The sequence below is a fragment of the Aedes albopictus genome, chromosome 2, assembly GCF_035046485.1.
Source record: "Aedes albopictus strain Foshan chromosome 2, AalbF5, whole genome shotgun sequence".
NCBI lineage: Eukaryota > Metazoa > Arthropoda > Insecta > Diptera > Culicidae > Aedes > Aedes albopictus.
In genome coordinates, this window is record NC_085137.1 from 234,391,161 (window position 1) to 234,407,272 (window position 16,112).

General features: G+C 39.7%; 1 protein-coding gene across 4 annotated transcripts in view; it reads left to right on the forward strand.

The window, feature by feature from the left end:
• The window catches only part of LOC109400987 (early estrogen-induced gene 1 protein), a 337,105-nt gene that overhangs the window by 92,046 nt on the left and 228,947 nt on the right, over nt 1-16,112 (forward strand). For 3 of the 4 annotated variants that reach the window (XM_062851358.1, XM_062851355.1, XM_062851356.1), the window contains exon 2: nt 8,380-9,347. In XM_062851358.1, coding sequence (XP_062707342.1) covers nt 9,172-9,347 — 176 coding nt within the window. In that variant the 5' untranslated portion in view covers nt 8,380-9,171. The remainder of the gene's footprint in view (nt 1-8,379; nt 9,348-16,112) is intronic. The other variant, XM_062851357.1, reaches the window with a different exon arrangement.

The window sequence follows — 16,112 nt, forward strand, 5'->3', positions numbered from 1 at the left end:
TACCTCACGCATATCTGACAGGAAAAGGCCTACTTTCCCACACCTAATTAACAGTGCTTTAATGATTTATTACAGCACTGATTTGCGTTGCGTAATAAACCATTACAGTACTGTTTTCAGTTTTGGTCAACTTCTTGATGCTTTCTGGACGCAGTTATGAAAACTTGTGACAACTGCACAGTATAATCTATTATGATCTGATTTTCTTAAAAATTGGCTATGAACATCAGTGTGCAGTTTGATGAAAAAGTTTTGTTGAAAACTATCCTCAAGGGTAACTTATGAAATTTCAAAAAACGTTGTACGCAACTCGGTGCAGAACTCGATTTTTCCAGCACTCGTCGTAATTATCCAACTCGGCAAGCCTCGTTGGATAAATGTACGACTCGTGCTGTAAAATTCCTCATTCTGCACCTTGTTGCGTAAGCTACTATTTTCAGTGTTAAATTTTGACAGATAGTCGGGTGTTCCAGTGATGGAAGCAACAATCATTTACGAAAAGTTCCTGGACCGACCGGGAATCGAGTCCGTCATCCCTAATATGGTCATGCTGGATACCCACGCCTTTACAGATGTGGGTATATGTATGTGAGGGCCCATATAGCCGAGGCGGCAAACGCACGGGTATTCAGCATGACCATGCTGAGGGTGACGGGTTCGATTCCCGGTCGGTCCAGGATCTTTTCGTAAAGGAAATTTCCTTGACTTCCTTGGGCATAGAGTATCTTCGTGCCTGCCACACGATATACGCATGCAAAATGGTCATTGGCAGAGGAAGCTCTCAGTTAATAACTGTGGAAGTGCTCATAGAACACTAAGCTGAGAAGCAGGCTTTGTCCCAATGAGGACGCATCGCCAAGAAGAGAGAGAGAGAGATATGTATGGGGCCATCAGAAAGTGTTACAGTTGGTGGATTTGTGTAGGGAATCGCGCCACTTGGGCGGTGGCTTCAGTATTCGTCTGTTTTCCACTATAACTCAGTCAAATTTGAACCAATTGACTAAACTTTTGGAATGTGGTGAGATAGGTATAGTATCTACCCGTGTACAACATTTCAAGTCAATTGGTTCAAAATTGACTGAGTTATAGTGGAAAACAGACGAATATAGAAGCCACTGCCCAAGTGGCGCGATACCCTATATCGGGGTATCTTCTTTGCATTTCTTCGTTCACCATGCGATTCGACGAGAGAACTAAGTCGCGGCTGGTTTTTGAATCAGATCCAAGAGAAGGGAAGAAAAACTGCTGAATGGTTCAGTTATTAATTTAGCACACCAGGGATTCCTTGCGGTATTCCATCAGAGATTCCTCCCGCGATTTTTTCATGAATTTTGTATGGGATTTTTTCAAGATTTTTGCGGGATTCGTTTCGAGATTGTTTCCGGATTTCCTTCCATTGATCGTTGCCAGGTTTTCTTTAAAAAATTATCCTGGGATTCATCCATTGATTCCTTTAGAGATTTCTCCCGGGATTCCTTTAGAAATATTTTCCGGCATTCCATCAGAGATTCTTCCCCTGATTACTTCAAGCGCCTGGGCTATCCATATTCGCAACCATCATTGACTATGTCAGCATACTCAAGCTAAAGACACTATATGCTAAAGACACGAAATCTGATGATTGTTGCTGGTGATGATGATTCCCGCATCATGTCAATGATGCTGCCGAGCGATGCCTTCAAAGCGCATTTGACAGGTCTCCTGCTTGATTGGAATGACATTGACAGTTAATTTGGAATTCCAATTGGAACATTTCGTGTCTTTGCATATAGTGTCTTTAACTCAAGCTTATATCAAACGCATGTACATAGTTGTGACTATTTTTTAATAGAGCACAAGATCGAACCTTTAGTTAGATGTCAACGTGGAGACAACCTTGAACCTTGAAATATGCTTTGTTTTTTATTTTTTATTTTTTGTTTATGATTAACACTTTACACTATAAAGTGCATTTGTGCTTTCTTAAAATTCCAAAAATGTGTTGAAAAACTACAATAGCGCTTACATCCCGGGTAGAGGTGAATAACAAACCAATAACTAAAGAATAACATATTTTGTCATCATATCTAAATTTGCAATTCTTTAGCTCAGAATGACACATACATAACAAAACATGCTATCATTGTAAAACTTGTAATTGGCGAATTATTATTGAATAAAACATAATAATAACAAATCTTACTATCATACTATCAGCCATAATATCAAAACAATAACATAATTTACCATCATATTAAAATATGTTATTATTTTGACATTAATTTTGCTATTATTTTGTTATTACAATGGCGAAATCAGTTATTCTTTAGTTATGCCATAGAAATTAAGTTATTAATAGCTGTCCCGGCAAACGTCGTACTGCCTACCTACTGTGTTTTTTGACGTTCAGCTCCATAGGGACGTCCCCCGCAAAATCATCTGTATAGGAGCCCCCCGTTCCACAACCCGGAGAGGTCCCGCACCAAGCTAAGAACCTTGCCCGCCCCCAAAAATACTCACACACAAAATTTCACACCGATCGGTCCAGTAGTTTTCGAATCCATAACGGTCAGACAGACAGACAGACAGACAGACAGACAGACAAACAGACAGACAGACAGAAATTCATTTTTATATATATAGATTTTTGTTATTTCAACTCTTATTTCAAACAAACTAATATCAAATTTTGCCATTCAAACATTCTATTTTAGTGGCAAAATTTGCCCTTCATTTGTTATTTCGCTCTACCCGGGAAATATGGGAAGTGGGATTCCTTTGAAGATTTCTCCCAGAATTCCTTCCGGGTTCCTTTATGGAATATCCCAGAGAGTTCATCAGGGATTCCTCCAAGATTCTTGCTGGGTGTTCTCCCAGAATTCCTACAGAGGTTTCCCCGGAATGTCTTTGGAGATTTCCTTCAGAGTTCCTTCAGAAATTCCTCTCAGCATTCTTTCATTTAGTCAACCCGGATCTCCTTCACAGATTCTTCCAGGTTATCTCCATTGATTTCTTTTGAAATTTTTCCGGTTTTGCTTCCGGGATTTCCCTCGAGAACTCCTTTCGGAGTTCTTTCCGGGATTCCTTCATATATTCTTTCCGTGTTTTATTTGGGGATTCTGTCAAGGATTGCTTCAGCAAATCTTTCTGGAGCTTTTTCCAGGATTCCTTCATTGATTCTTCGCGGGATTTCTGCAGGGAGTTCTTCCTGGGAATCGTTGAGGAATACTTTCTGGATTCCATCAAGGAATGCTCCCGGGATCCTTCTTTTTCTCCCGCAATTCTTTTACGGGTTATTCCCAAGATTACGTCAGGGATTCTTTCTGGGTTTTCTTCCAGTATTTCTTTAGAGATTTCTCCTAGGCCTTCAGGAATTCATCTCGGGATTTCTCCATTGATTGTGTCTAAGATTTGTTTACAGATTACTCCAGAAATTCGTTTAGGAATTGTTACACGGATTCTTCCCTGGATTCCTTTAGGCACTTCTACCGAGACTCCTCCTGCGATTCCTTCATTGATTCCTCTAGAGCTTTCGTTGGGGATTCCTTTCAGGTATTCCTTTCGAAATTTCACACGTGATTCCTTCATTGACTCTTTCCGTGTTTTCCTTAAAGAGGTTATCCCAGTTTTTCTTCAGGATTCCTCCCGAGATTCTTTTAACTATAACTTTTGGCATTACTCCAAGTATTTCTTCAGAGACTTTCCTTCCGCGATTCCTCAAGAATTTCTCCAGGAATTTCTTTTGAGATTTGTTCTGGGATTCATTCGGAAGTGCCTCTAGGGATTTCTCCTGGTGTTCTCACATTAATTAATCATGGGATTTCTACAATGATTCCTTCAGGAATTTCGCCTGGGATTTCTTCAGAGATTCCTCCAGGATGATTTCTCTCTGCGATTCTTTTAGGAACTCCTCCATGGTATTCAAAGAATCTCCTTTTGAAATTCTTCCAGAGATTACTGATTTCTCCAAGATTCTTTTAGAGATTTCTTCAGGGATTCCTCCCGGATTTCCCTCATTGTGCTTTGCAAAAATTCTTTCATTCAGATTGCTTAGGATTTCTTCATTGAGGATTTCTCTTGGGACTCCGTTGATTTTTCCCGGGATTAATATCATCATTCTTCCAGGTATTCCTTCCAAGCGTTATTTCAGAAAATTCATCTGAATTCTTTCAGGGATTCCTTCAGTTATTTTTCAGGGATACCTTCCTTTCCTTTAAGGATTTCACGTGGAATTCCTTCAATCGCCCGATTCTTTCAGCGATTACTCCAGGATTGTATCATGGATTGCTCCTGGACAAAGAGAATTTTCGGACAAAAGAGGTACGAAACAAGCAATAAAGAAGGCACAGTGATTACACACTTATTTTTGATTACCGAGTTCGGTAATTTTTTGACGAGATTAAAACTGCTGAGCAACGAGCTCGTGTAGGAAATATGCATTGTTTACCCTTTCCATACGATTTTGACAGTTGTTTTACTGAACCTCAGTAAAATCGATTACCGAAACTACCGAGATCGTACTACTGTTATAATCGCATCAAAAAAGTACCGAACAGGCAATTCAGAAATAAGTGTGTACGATTTATCCCAAATGGTAACAGATAATGACATGATCTCGACAATTTTTGCTGGTGACAAAACAGAAGCTGAATTTGCATACTTCTCGCCTAGTAAACGATCAATTGTTACTAACCAAGAATCAAAACTGTTTGTTAGTAGATCTTTAACAGCGTTGTAGTGTTTACCGACTCGAAGTTAACCCTCGAAAATTGCAATGCAAGGCTTGAAAATCTTTTATCTTTTGGTGTACTATTTTTATCCAATTCTGTTCAAGTGGGGACAAACCTATGTCGCATTGGGTAGATTGTCGCTGCAAATGCAGGTTGCGACATTGTCATTATTGTTACACGATGGTTGAAATTTGATTGATGCTCCTGGAATTCCTTTAGGGATTTTCGATGGTATTGTTCCGTAATTTCTTCCGAAATTACTCCCGTATTTTTTTCTAGAATTCTTTATTGCAATTTCTACTTTTGATAACACATTTAATTGAAAATTTGAATAATAAGATGCCTTGGGCGTTAATGGGTTAAAACGCTTAACAGACTTGTCAAAGCCTTACCCAAGCAACCAAATGTTCGGATTCCACTTGAAGAACGAACTCAGAAGTTCAAATTTGGTTCAATTCCGGTTTCGTTGAACTTAATTCTCCAAAAAGTTACTCTTGTATTTTTTATGAACTTGGAAGTACATGTACAAGCTTTTGACTTCTCTTCAAAACGACATTAAAGTCGAAAAAAGGTTCAAAAAGAAATTATGTTGAACTTTAAAACAGAGTTCAATCAAATATTAACCGAACTCATGTTGAACTTTTGCGTGCCTTTAAAATTCAAATATAGTTCATTTGGACATATTCAAACATCTTGAAATCATCCGTTCCGAACTTGTTTCGAACTTGTTTTGAACTTACTACTCAAAGTTCGGATAAATATTAACCGTACCAAAAGTGAACTTCACTTGAACTTCGGCGACAGCGGGGCCGGGGAGAACGTCTCATTCAATTAAATCACTCGGAAATCGAGCCCAGCAGCCACAGCTTGTGTTAATTTCACAAGTACACTTTGTTCCACTATAATATTTCTACGTACTTACTTGTAATCAACGCAAAGGATCCGTATTGTGTGGCTCAAAGGCTGCCCCCGCAGCGGACAACTGTTCCCCCAGGATTCCGCCGGGTTTTTTTCGGCTGCGCACAAAAATTTTCCAGCTTTGCTGGATGTTTTCACACCCGTCTCACTTGTCGCTGCAGCGCACCGGTAATCGACGCAATCGTAGTCACTGGAAACCAAGCTGAAAACTTAGAATCTTTTCTTAAAGTCGATACACTGGCCCTAATTTATTGCTTTACACTGCGAACCACAACAAACTGAAAATGTCAAACTGTGTAAGTTCACAAGAAGTTCCATGTGAACTTCTTTCGAACTTTCGACTTCAAAATGTATTCCAAGTTCAGGGAAAGTTCACACTCGAACCTGATTGAGCTCTACTATATGATATCAGTACATTGAGTAAAATCTCACAGTGCCTAACAACACATACATGGAGTAGTGGTTAGGCACCGACTTTCAACGAGGAGAACCCGAGTTCAAATCCCAGTAAGTAAAAAACATCAAAAACTATTTCAAGGTATTAGTCAATTTGGATTCCACATGATCTAATGTTTCTTAATAATAAATTACTTTTGAGGACTAAACACATTTTTTCATTTTTTCGAAGTTTATTTTTAAGCTGAATAGCGTTCCTTTCAGCGACACAAGTGTACTTTTTGTGAACTGAAGTTCGGTTAATTACTTAAAAAGTGAGCTGAATAGAATGCTGTTCATCTTCATTCGAATAGCTGATTAAGCCCAAACATGCTATTTTATCCGAACTTTTGGTTGCTTGGGTAGAAGTCCATGATTGGGTGCTCTAAAGCAGATATTATATCCAGATGACTGATGATGGACCAACAGTATTCGCACACAAACAAGCTTTCAGGAGCATAATGGAACAGCTTTGCACAGGTTAACCAATCATACCACCGACACCACTATGCTTTACCGCCTGCATAGCGTGTAGCGAAATTGGATATGTGAGATATGAGGTCAAATTTCGATAACGAAAGTTTGTCTATCGAGAGGGGTCCACTTGCTTGCTTGCTTGCTTCATAAACACCGAGTGTGGCATCGCATATGGCTTTTGTGAGTGTGGACCAATTCCCAAACCGAAACTAAGCAACTCTTGCCGCTGACTTGCTTGCTTGGAATCAAGGAAAACAACGAGGTGAAAACTGCAAATTTATGATGAACCAAACGTAAGCCAGATTGTTTCCAGGCCGTTGGCCACAACGGCGTACATTTATGGCGCTAATTACTGTTGGAGCGTTGCAACCAAACATTGGAAATATGGGCAAGTGCCGGGTCGGCAAGGTGGTGCCTCACCACACGACTTTAAACACAACAATTAAGAGCCTTTTAAAAAGACCTGATTGTGCCCCACACCGGGGTATTATGGATGGAAATTATCCAATGAAAGGATCGTTTGGAAACCAATGATTTGTTTATCGAACAGTACCGACCGGGCACAATGTTTGGCTGTTGCATTGCTTGTTAGCGCGCGTCTTCCGATATCCGACCGAGGTGCCCGTTCCGCGGCCGGCGGTCCGTGTTTGTGGTGTTCCACTTTAGGGGTTTGTTCAGAGAGCTTTGGGGTGCAACCGCGATGTATCAATCAATCGGATCGACGAACAGCATGTAGGCAGGGCTGCGGCTGTAGTGTTGGCTACGGCGTTGCTGTTGTGGAAAAGAATGCGTAATCATGGCTCTTCATTCAAGCAAGCAAAAAGCGTAGCAAACCTAGATTTCAAGTGGTTCAGTGTTAGTGCATCGAACAAAGATCGAGTTCAAACGGGAAAACCGTACTTAGAGGCAGGCAACGTTGTGTTTAATAGTCATACTATTCAGATTGAATTTCTTCAGAAATTCAGGACAGATTGCAATGCTGGGTAGTTTTGATCAAATTGAGTGCTTCTTTGTTTGGAGGAATGAGTCGTAAATGGGAATCTATCCAAGGTTACCTTCTATAGTTACTGCAAAGATGCTTCTAAGATCTAAGCTAAACCCTTATTTATTGAAAATTGATTTCAATAATTCCTTGGCGTCCATGCAGCAACGCTTCACGATGCACTTCCGAAACCTAAACCGAGTGAACCATCAGCTTTAAGTCTAGTTTTAATTTTGACGATTGTTGTTTTTCCTCTTTTGTTTTGTAATTTGCTTTTATCTATGTATGTATTTTTTTTACTTCATTAAGACATAGTCAGATGAAGATTGATATTAAATAAATAAACATAAATAAATTCTGGAAGAGAACGGCTTTCCCGGGAATCTAACAAGATTGACAAAAGCAACGAAGGACGGTGTGCAAAACTGCCTGAAGATTTCGGGCGAACACTTACTTCAATCGAATTTCATTGATAGACTATCGTGCCGCTGTTTCGCACTGGTGTCATGCGGAAAGCCAGGCGTAGTATCCGGGGTACAATTTGCAAGAAATCCGGCCAATTTGTTTGTTTCGCTGACGACCTGGATGTCATTGGCAAATCATTTGTAACGGTTACCATGAAGCTCGGTACTAAGATTACCATTTGACTAGTTCACATTATAATTCCATCATTTTATGTTTTAGTAAACGATTCCGGAAATTGAGTCAGGCATGAAATATCACCTACTTTTCAAATAAAATATTGTAATATTTCCTATGATAGCTACCTCATAGGATTCCCCTCAAAGCTTCAATTCGCGTTAATTAGTGGCTTGTTTACACTAACCCTCTTCTTTTCTTCCTATTGTCTCTTTGCAGCAGCTGCCAACACGATTCATACATATTCTGCAGACAGAGAACGACAACACTACAGTATTCGTTTATCGCTCCGCCGTAGTAGATTAAGTCCTGTGCTGTGCTAACTCGAATATAAGAAAAAAAAGTAGCCACAAACAGATAGAGACGGATTTTCCGATGGTGGAATCGAAAAATTCCCAGACTAGCGAGCGCGACACCATCGGACACGGAGGATCGCGGTAATGATGTAAAATCGATTCGACAAGTCACTCTCTAGTCTGGGCCCAGTCAGTGCAGACGGTCGTGGTGGTGGAAGGTTCTCTCTGAAGCAATTCAGTGGCCGTACGACACGATGGATTGTGATCGGGCTGCAGTTCGAGCGTTCCATCGTTGTCGTCGCTGTCGCCGCCGGTGAATCACTGTAATTAGAAATTTCACGACGAGATAACAGCGAGGTGATGTTGTTGTGATTCAGTTGGGTTTTCGTTACACTACGATATGATATGGTGATTGTGTGCGGGAGAAGATGAAATGATAATTTCGCAAATTGGTGGCCTCGATTAATCATTAGTACCAGAAGGTGTCGCAAGTGGTGTAAACGAAAATTGGATTGAGCCGAAGAAAATCCATTCTGTGAAGCGAAAAAAAGTATCGGTGCGAAGAAAAGGTGTGCAAACGAATCTGTGCGAGAGAAGGTGTTGCGTGCAAATTGCCACTCGGAGCGCACGGCTGCTGTCGCTTCTGGTGGTGTTGTTGGCTGAAGTTTTTCCCGACGAAGGGTGAAAAAGTTGTGAAATAATTGCGCCCGAGTGAATGACACTGATAGGGCCCGGTGCCCCAGGAATGGCATTTATGATGAAGAAGAAAAAGTATAAGTTTACGGTGGAGCTGCACCTGGAGGAGCTGGTGGAGGTGCCCTTTGTGAATGCGATGCTGTTTGCGAAGATACGGCTGCTGGACGGCGGATCCTTTCAGGAAATAAGCAATAGGTAGGTGTTGGGTCATATTTGAAGAACGTTTTCTTGAGAGTACATTTTTTTATTGCTTGTCTACGATACGAGTTTTATTTTCAATTTATGATAGGATTACTTACACTATGCTATCAGGTATCAAAAGGTCGGCTGGAAGAGGAAGGATGGAACATTTGTGCCGCCATTGCACTATAGTGTTAGCATATATGCTTCACTTCATGCCCAAAGTTTGGAACAGTGTTTATTTACAAACATGCAACTTCACAGAGGAATCATCGGAAATTCAGAGAAACTCTTAGAAGTTTTCCCAAGAAAATCCTTGAAGGACTTTTTCAGTAACTTTTAGAAGAATCTTTAAAGGAATTTCTGGAAGGGATTAAACTTCTAAAGCAAATTTTTTTGGAAGGTCAAAGGTCCGGTTTCCCAACATAAGTGTTGAAAGTTTCCAGAATCCTTCGAAGAATATCTTTAGGAATCTTCAAAAGAATGTCTAGAGGAAATTTTCTAGAAATTTTTTAAGAAATTTATTTAGTCGTAATCTGCAAAGAAATGAAAATCAATTTTCAGATTTTCCTTTAGCAAATCTTAAAACAAATTATGAAAATATATATAAAAGAACAACCTTTGACGAGAAGAAGCACAAATATCTGATTAAAAATATAATATACAGGGGATAGACAAAATGATCGGGACAGGCAAAAATTTCGCTTTTTAAAAAATGGTCAACTAGCTGTAACTTTTCGAAAAATGCATCAAATATTCTCAAATTTTCTCTGAAAGTTGGTCGACCAGTTGTCTATCAATGATCTAAATTCGAGAAAAATGATGCTATTCTACGTGAAGTTATAAAGATTCTTAAAAAATGCATAATTTTTCGATAGTCGACTTTGAGCTGTTATATCTCCGGATTCAATTAACCGATTGCAATTAAATTTTGACAATTCACGACTTATATAATGAACTCTGGCAAACATTTGTCATAACCTGAAATTTTCAACAATTAAATGAACTATAATTTGCATCTTGAATTTTAAAACCATATTGAAGTTTTGAATAATTTGGTGTTTTAATAGAAAAATAATCTAATCGTTATAACTTTCCTCCGTGTTAAGAATTTTAAGTTATGTCAAAGGTTTTTCATAGCTCATTATATAAGTCATGAATGGTCAAAATTTCATTGCAATCGGTTCATTGAATCCGGAGATACATATAACAGTTCAAAGTTGGCTATTGAATAATTATACCTTTTTCAAGAATCTTAATAACTTTATGGCGAACGGCCCGATCTATTCCAAATTTGGACCACTGATACACAGCTAGTGGTGGACTTACAGTACAAATTTCAGAATATTCGATGCACTTTTCGGAAAGTTACAGCTAGTGAAACATTTTTAGAAAAGTGAAAATTTTGCCTGTCCCGATCATTTTGTCTATCCCCTGTACTTAGTAAGTATTACTTACCTTACCGATCAGGCTAAGGCCGGGTGGCCTCTGCTGTACATAGTGGCCGTTTCCATTCCACTCGGTCCATGGCTGTTTGTCTGCAGTTCCGCACTCTGCGTAGGGTCCGCAGATCGTCCTCCACTTGGTCGACCCACCTAGCTCGCTGCGCTCCACGTCTTCTTGTACCGGTCGGATGACTCTCGAGAACCATTTTAGTCGGGTTGCTATCCGACATCCTGATGACGTGACCCGCCCACCGTAGCCTCCCGATTTTCGCGGTATGGACGATGGTTGGTCTTAGCAGCTGATGCAGCTCGTGGCTCATTCGCCTTCTTCTAGTCCCGTCTTCCATCTGAACTCCGTCGTAGATGGTACGCAACACCTTTCGTTCGAAAACTCCAAGGACGCGTTGGTCCTTTGCATGTGGTCCATGTTTCGTGCCCATAGAGAACCACCGGTCCAATCAACGTTTTGTAGATAGTTAACTTCGTGTTGATGCGAACTTTATTCGATCGTAGAGTTCTGCGGAGTCCAAAGTAAGCACGATTTCCTGCCACAATGCTTCTCTGAATTTCTCTGCTGTTGTCGTTAGCGGCGGTCACCACTGAGCCCAAGTACACGAATTGTTCAACCGCCTCGATTTCATCACCGTCGATAGAAATTCGGGGTGGTGGGCGCGGTGATTCCTCCCTGGAGCCCTTTGCCATCATGTACTTTGTCTTCGACACATTGATGACTAATCCAATTTGCCTGGCTTCACTCTTTAGTCGGATGTACGCTTCCGCCATCGTCTCAAATTTACGAGCAATAGTATACTATATGTCTGGTCATAGTCTACACTCCATACATTTTACAGAAGTGTACGTGGGGTGGGGGGGGAGTGGGTCTAAGATGGCCAAATTTTGTTTTACGTGGTTATGATTGAGGGCTGTTCAACTGATTCTAAAAAGAAGAAAAACTCTTTGATGTAGATGTTGTAGATATTAGTTTGGCCACCAGCAAGTGTTATTTTAAAGGAGAGCACATTTAAAAAAGAAGCACGAATCTCCTACGTCATTAGCAGTAGACCACCAATAAACAACATAACAGTGCAACTCGAAAAAGAAGCCCTCCCCTTGATTTAGAGAAGGATAAATCGCTAAGGTTTGGTCAGCAGCCTGGCTACCAAAAAAAAACTCAGTGTTACTGTAAATCACAGGATTTTTGTTCATTTGGTTAGTAGTTTGGTCGCTAGCCACAATTTTCAACAGTGTAACTTGAAAGAACAGCCTATTATCAAAACAAGGTCAAATCTTCTATAGAGTTATCAATTTAATCGCCACAAAATACACAACTCATGAACAGGTTTTGATGGAAATAAGGCAAATGATGGAAAAATTAGCAATTCGGTAGCCAAACAATAATGTTACTGGGAAAATAGGTTTTATTTTAAAGAAGGTAAATATCTTATAAGCGCTTGAAAGTACAATCTATGTGACATCGTTTAATTATTGATGATTACGCCTAATGTCCATTCGGTCATATTTCCATTCGATCTAATGACATTTGGTCTAATTGCCTTTAGCCTGACGTTTAGAATTCTTGAGAACGGCCTACAAAACAAAGAAGGCATTTTTTTATAAAGAAAGGTTTCAGATTTAACATCAATTTATACAATAGCAGAGCTAAGATAAAAATAAATAAATAAATTATTTGTCATTCTATTATAATTTGAAAAATATTGAATTTCGCTAGGGCCCATATAGCCGAGGCGGTAAACGCACGGGTATTCAGCATGACCATGCTGAGGGTGACGGGTTCGATTCCCGGTCGGTCCAGGATCTTTTCGTAAAGGAAATTTCCTTGACATCCTTGGGCATAGAGTATCTTCTTGCCTGCCACACGATATACGCATGCAAAATGGTCATTAGCAGAGGAAGCTCTCAGTTAATAACTGTGGAAGTGCTCATAGAACACTAAACTGAGAAGCAGGCTTTGTCCCAATGAGGACGTTACGCCAAGAAGAGAGAGAGAGAGAATTTCACGAAATGGTATTCCACGATACAGTACATTCCGCGAAAAGTCCCAGCCAACCACATATCGTAAATCGTTGTGTGGAAAAAATCGTATATTTTCATATATTGAATCAGAATTGTATAATAATATGTATATTTGTTGATAATGATTGCGTCAAATCGCATTTCATGCCAAATTAAATTTCAATTGCGATTTTGTTTCATACAGTCATCTTCGATCATAAAAGGTGTGAGATACTATCGGTAGGATCGCATAGAATCGTGAAAAAACATACATTCTTAGTGTCAAGCTGCAAGTTCGCTAGCATCGTATATATGATATATTGAATCGTGGAAATCGTCGCTTCACATCGTATATGAATCTGCTAAATCTAGCTTGGTACCTAAGGTATGATCAAAATCGGTGAAATCGTATACAACCATAACAATGTTGTATATTGATCGTTTGCGTCACACTTGCGTCGTATACGAAGTGAACAAAATCGTAGAAATCGTATGTTAATTTTTACAGACGCATATGATTGTTACTGCACTTTTAATAGTCGAATCTTAATCGCGGAAATCGTATATGGTTTTGTTTACATATTTGTATGACGGAGAAAAAGAAAACATGGTTTTCATCACAAATTTGTATTTTTGTTGTTTTTTACACATTCCAACCATGGTAGCAATAATTTCAAGCAAAATATAAAGGTTTCCATACTCTTTATATACAGCAGATGACTTACAATAAGTGATGTATAGATTCCAAAAACGATGTGAATTCCGAGCCTCTTGCACGGAACCACTTTTGGTGCCACTCAATGCACAACAACAACGCTCCCACCACAAGTCTCGCACCGTATCATGCTCATTTTTATTCGTTTCATGCCATTCACTTTGAACTCTCTATTTCCAACTTGGCAATATAGCCAATAGAGATAACGCGCAGTTCTCCATCAAAAAATTTAAGTTCGATTCCCACTGAACACCAATTGTTTTTTTTTGAATTTCAAAATCTTGAGTTGTATATCGGTACACTCAATCGTGATAAGATCATGCGGAATCGTATATTTAGACGGAGAAAATCGACGAAATCGAAAAAATTTATATTAACAGATTTGATTCTTTGGTAAAAATGTTATCATCTGTTTCAACAAATATCACTGTAAGACAGTCACTTCTGTATACGTCTTCAAATGTGCAACTAACATCGTAACGACTCAGTCTATGGCCATCTGTGTGAAAACTAAGCATCTGTAAAATATTAGAATCTGCTACAACACTTTATATAGAGCATTCACTGCGATAAGCCATAACCTGACTCCATCATTTTACGAGCACATTCCACAGGGTTCTCAAAAGGCAAACGAACGGGCGGCGTTTGTTTGTATACAACAACGCAGTATGCAGGCGGCCAGCAATGGAAAGTGCGAATTTTATTGATTTTATATGTTTATGGGCAAACATCTATCTCTCGGGTGCTGCTACCAGTGTGGTAATCTGTGTCGACCAGACGGTACGTGATTGAAAAACTAGTTACTCTAGTATGTGCAAGCACGGCGGCTGCCTCCATTGATTTTCTCTATCTATGGAGAAGCGACCGACCTATGTGCGTCCCAAGGAGCAGCAACCGGTTATCATTGGTTCGTTTTTGTCATCCCGCGCGCTGCTGATCAGATTCACTTTCCATGAGCACAGGCGCGCCACGATCATTGACACCGAGGACAGTTGCCAACTTTGCAACGAGAATCCATACTGTACCCTACCAACTGGGTATAATTTCGAAAATCGTCACGGATCGAAATTGATTCAATATTATTTATTGGGCAGTCAGGTTTAATTGAGTTTATTGCCAATTGCCAGGTCAGACATTCAGTCGGTTAGTTTTTTGATGGGTTTCACCTCCTGGTGCGATTCATCTGTGAAATGGCAATTTTATTGGTGCATGAAACAAGCAATCTCGCTGGTTATTATTTGTAGCAGCAGTTTGCTCCACCGATGGCCGGGGTCACGTTTGCCAGTTGGCTTCGCCTGCTGCAGCGATTGTTTGTTAGATTCTGGTGAGATGCGCTGGTTATAGCTTTTGTGTATCTGTTTGTATATGGAAGGGGGTGTAATTACGTTTCCGGGTAGTAATACATGATTTTAATCTGGTGCAAATATGAGGCGACCATGGCAGTGCGGTAATAAAACTTTCCAATTAAACAGACGCATCAAATGAGATCTTTGTGTGAATTGGATGTTATTGCAGTTAAAAATGCATTGTTTGTCAGATATGCATGGCCCTTGAACAGGCCTGGTTACGAATCCATTCTAGTGACTCAGAGCTGAAAAATGGGCTAGAATCGGAAACTCTTTTGAAAAGCAGTTCACTTCCCTCCAGTCTTCTGGCAGAGTAAAATCAATTGGTCATGTCACGCCTTGTGTAGCCATAGCTAATGCTGGAATTCTTGTGATATTTTTGTAGGTAAAATATTTTATTTACGAACGTGGTTGAAATCAGTGCGCAAAATATTCGAGCAGAAGCGTTGATGTTAACCGTGCGTCAGTTTTCATTCACTTTTCTGCTCATTTACCGTCAGCTGCTCGATAGTCATCGAGTCTGTTGATTGCAATCGCTTGTTGCCAACAGACCGCGGAATTCACTGCGGTTCATGCGGATGTGTTGCTGAGAAATGTTTATTTTTGGCGTATGAGTTCACGCATTGGTGCATGGATGCCAGACGTAATAGGATAGATTACACAGCGCAACATTTTTTTGTCTCAAGAGCAAACTTATGTGTCTCCGAAGGATTTTGGGCCGCTGAATCCGAATCCGGGCTCAGATTTGCTCCAACACGTCACAATTTTGAGCTATACCTCAATTTATAGGGCAAAATATGCGATTTTGGGCTTTTTTTACTGCAAGTTATTAAGTATGGAAATATTTTTTTTTTAATCAATCAAAAGGTTAATTTGTCAATTATTATCTAAATTAACGACTCAAGCAAAATATTTCGTTTTACCTAATCAAATTTGATAGATTTAAGCATTTTATGTAAGTATGAAAACTTGCATGCAACTTTTGGAGGGTGACTTGTATGGGAAATATCGTATCTAACATAAATCGCTTAAAACTATCAAATTCGATTTGGTTAACCGATATATTTTGCATGAGTCGTTAACAGTGAATCAAAATTCAACCATCGCGCAACAATAATGACAATGTCGCAACCTGTATTTGTTGCGACAAACAAACCCATGCGACATAAGTTTGTCCCAACTTGAAAATAATGGGATTAACATCGTACACCACGAGTTTAGAGATTTTTAAGCCTTGCATTGCAATTTTCGAACGGTAACT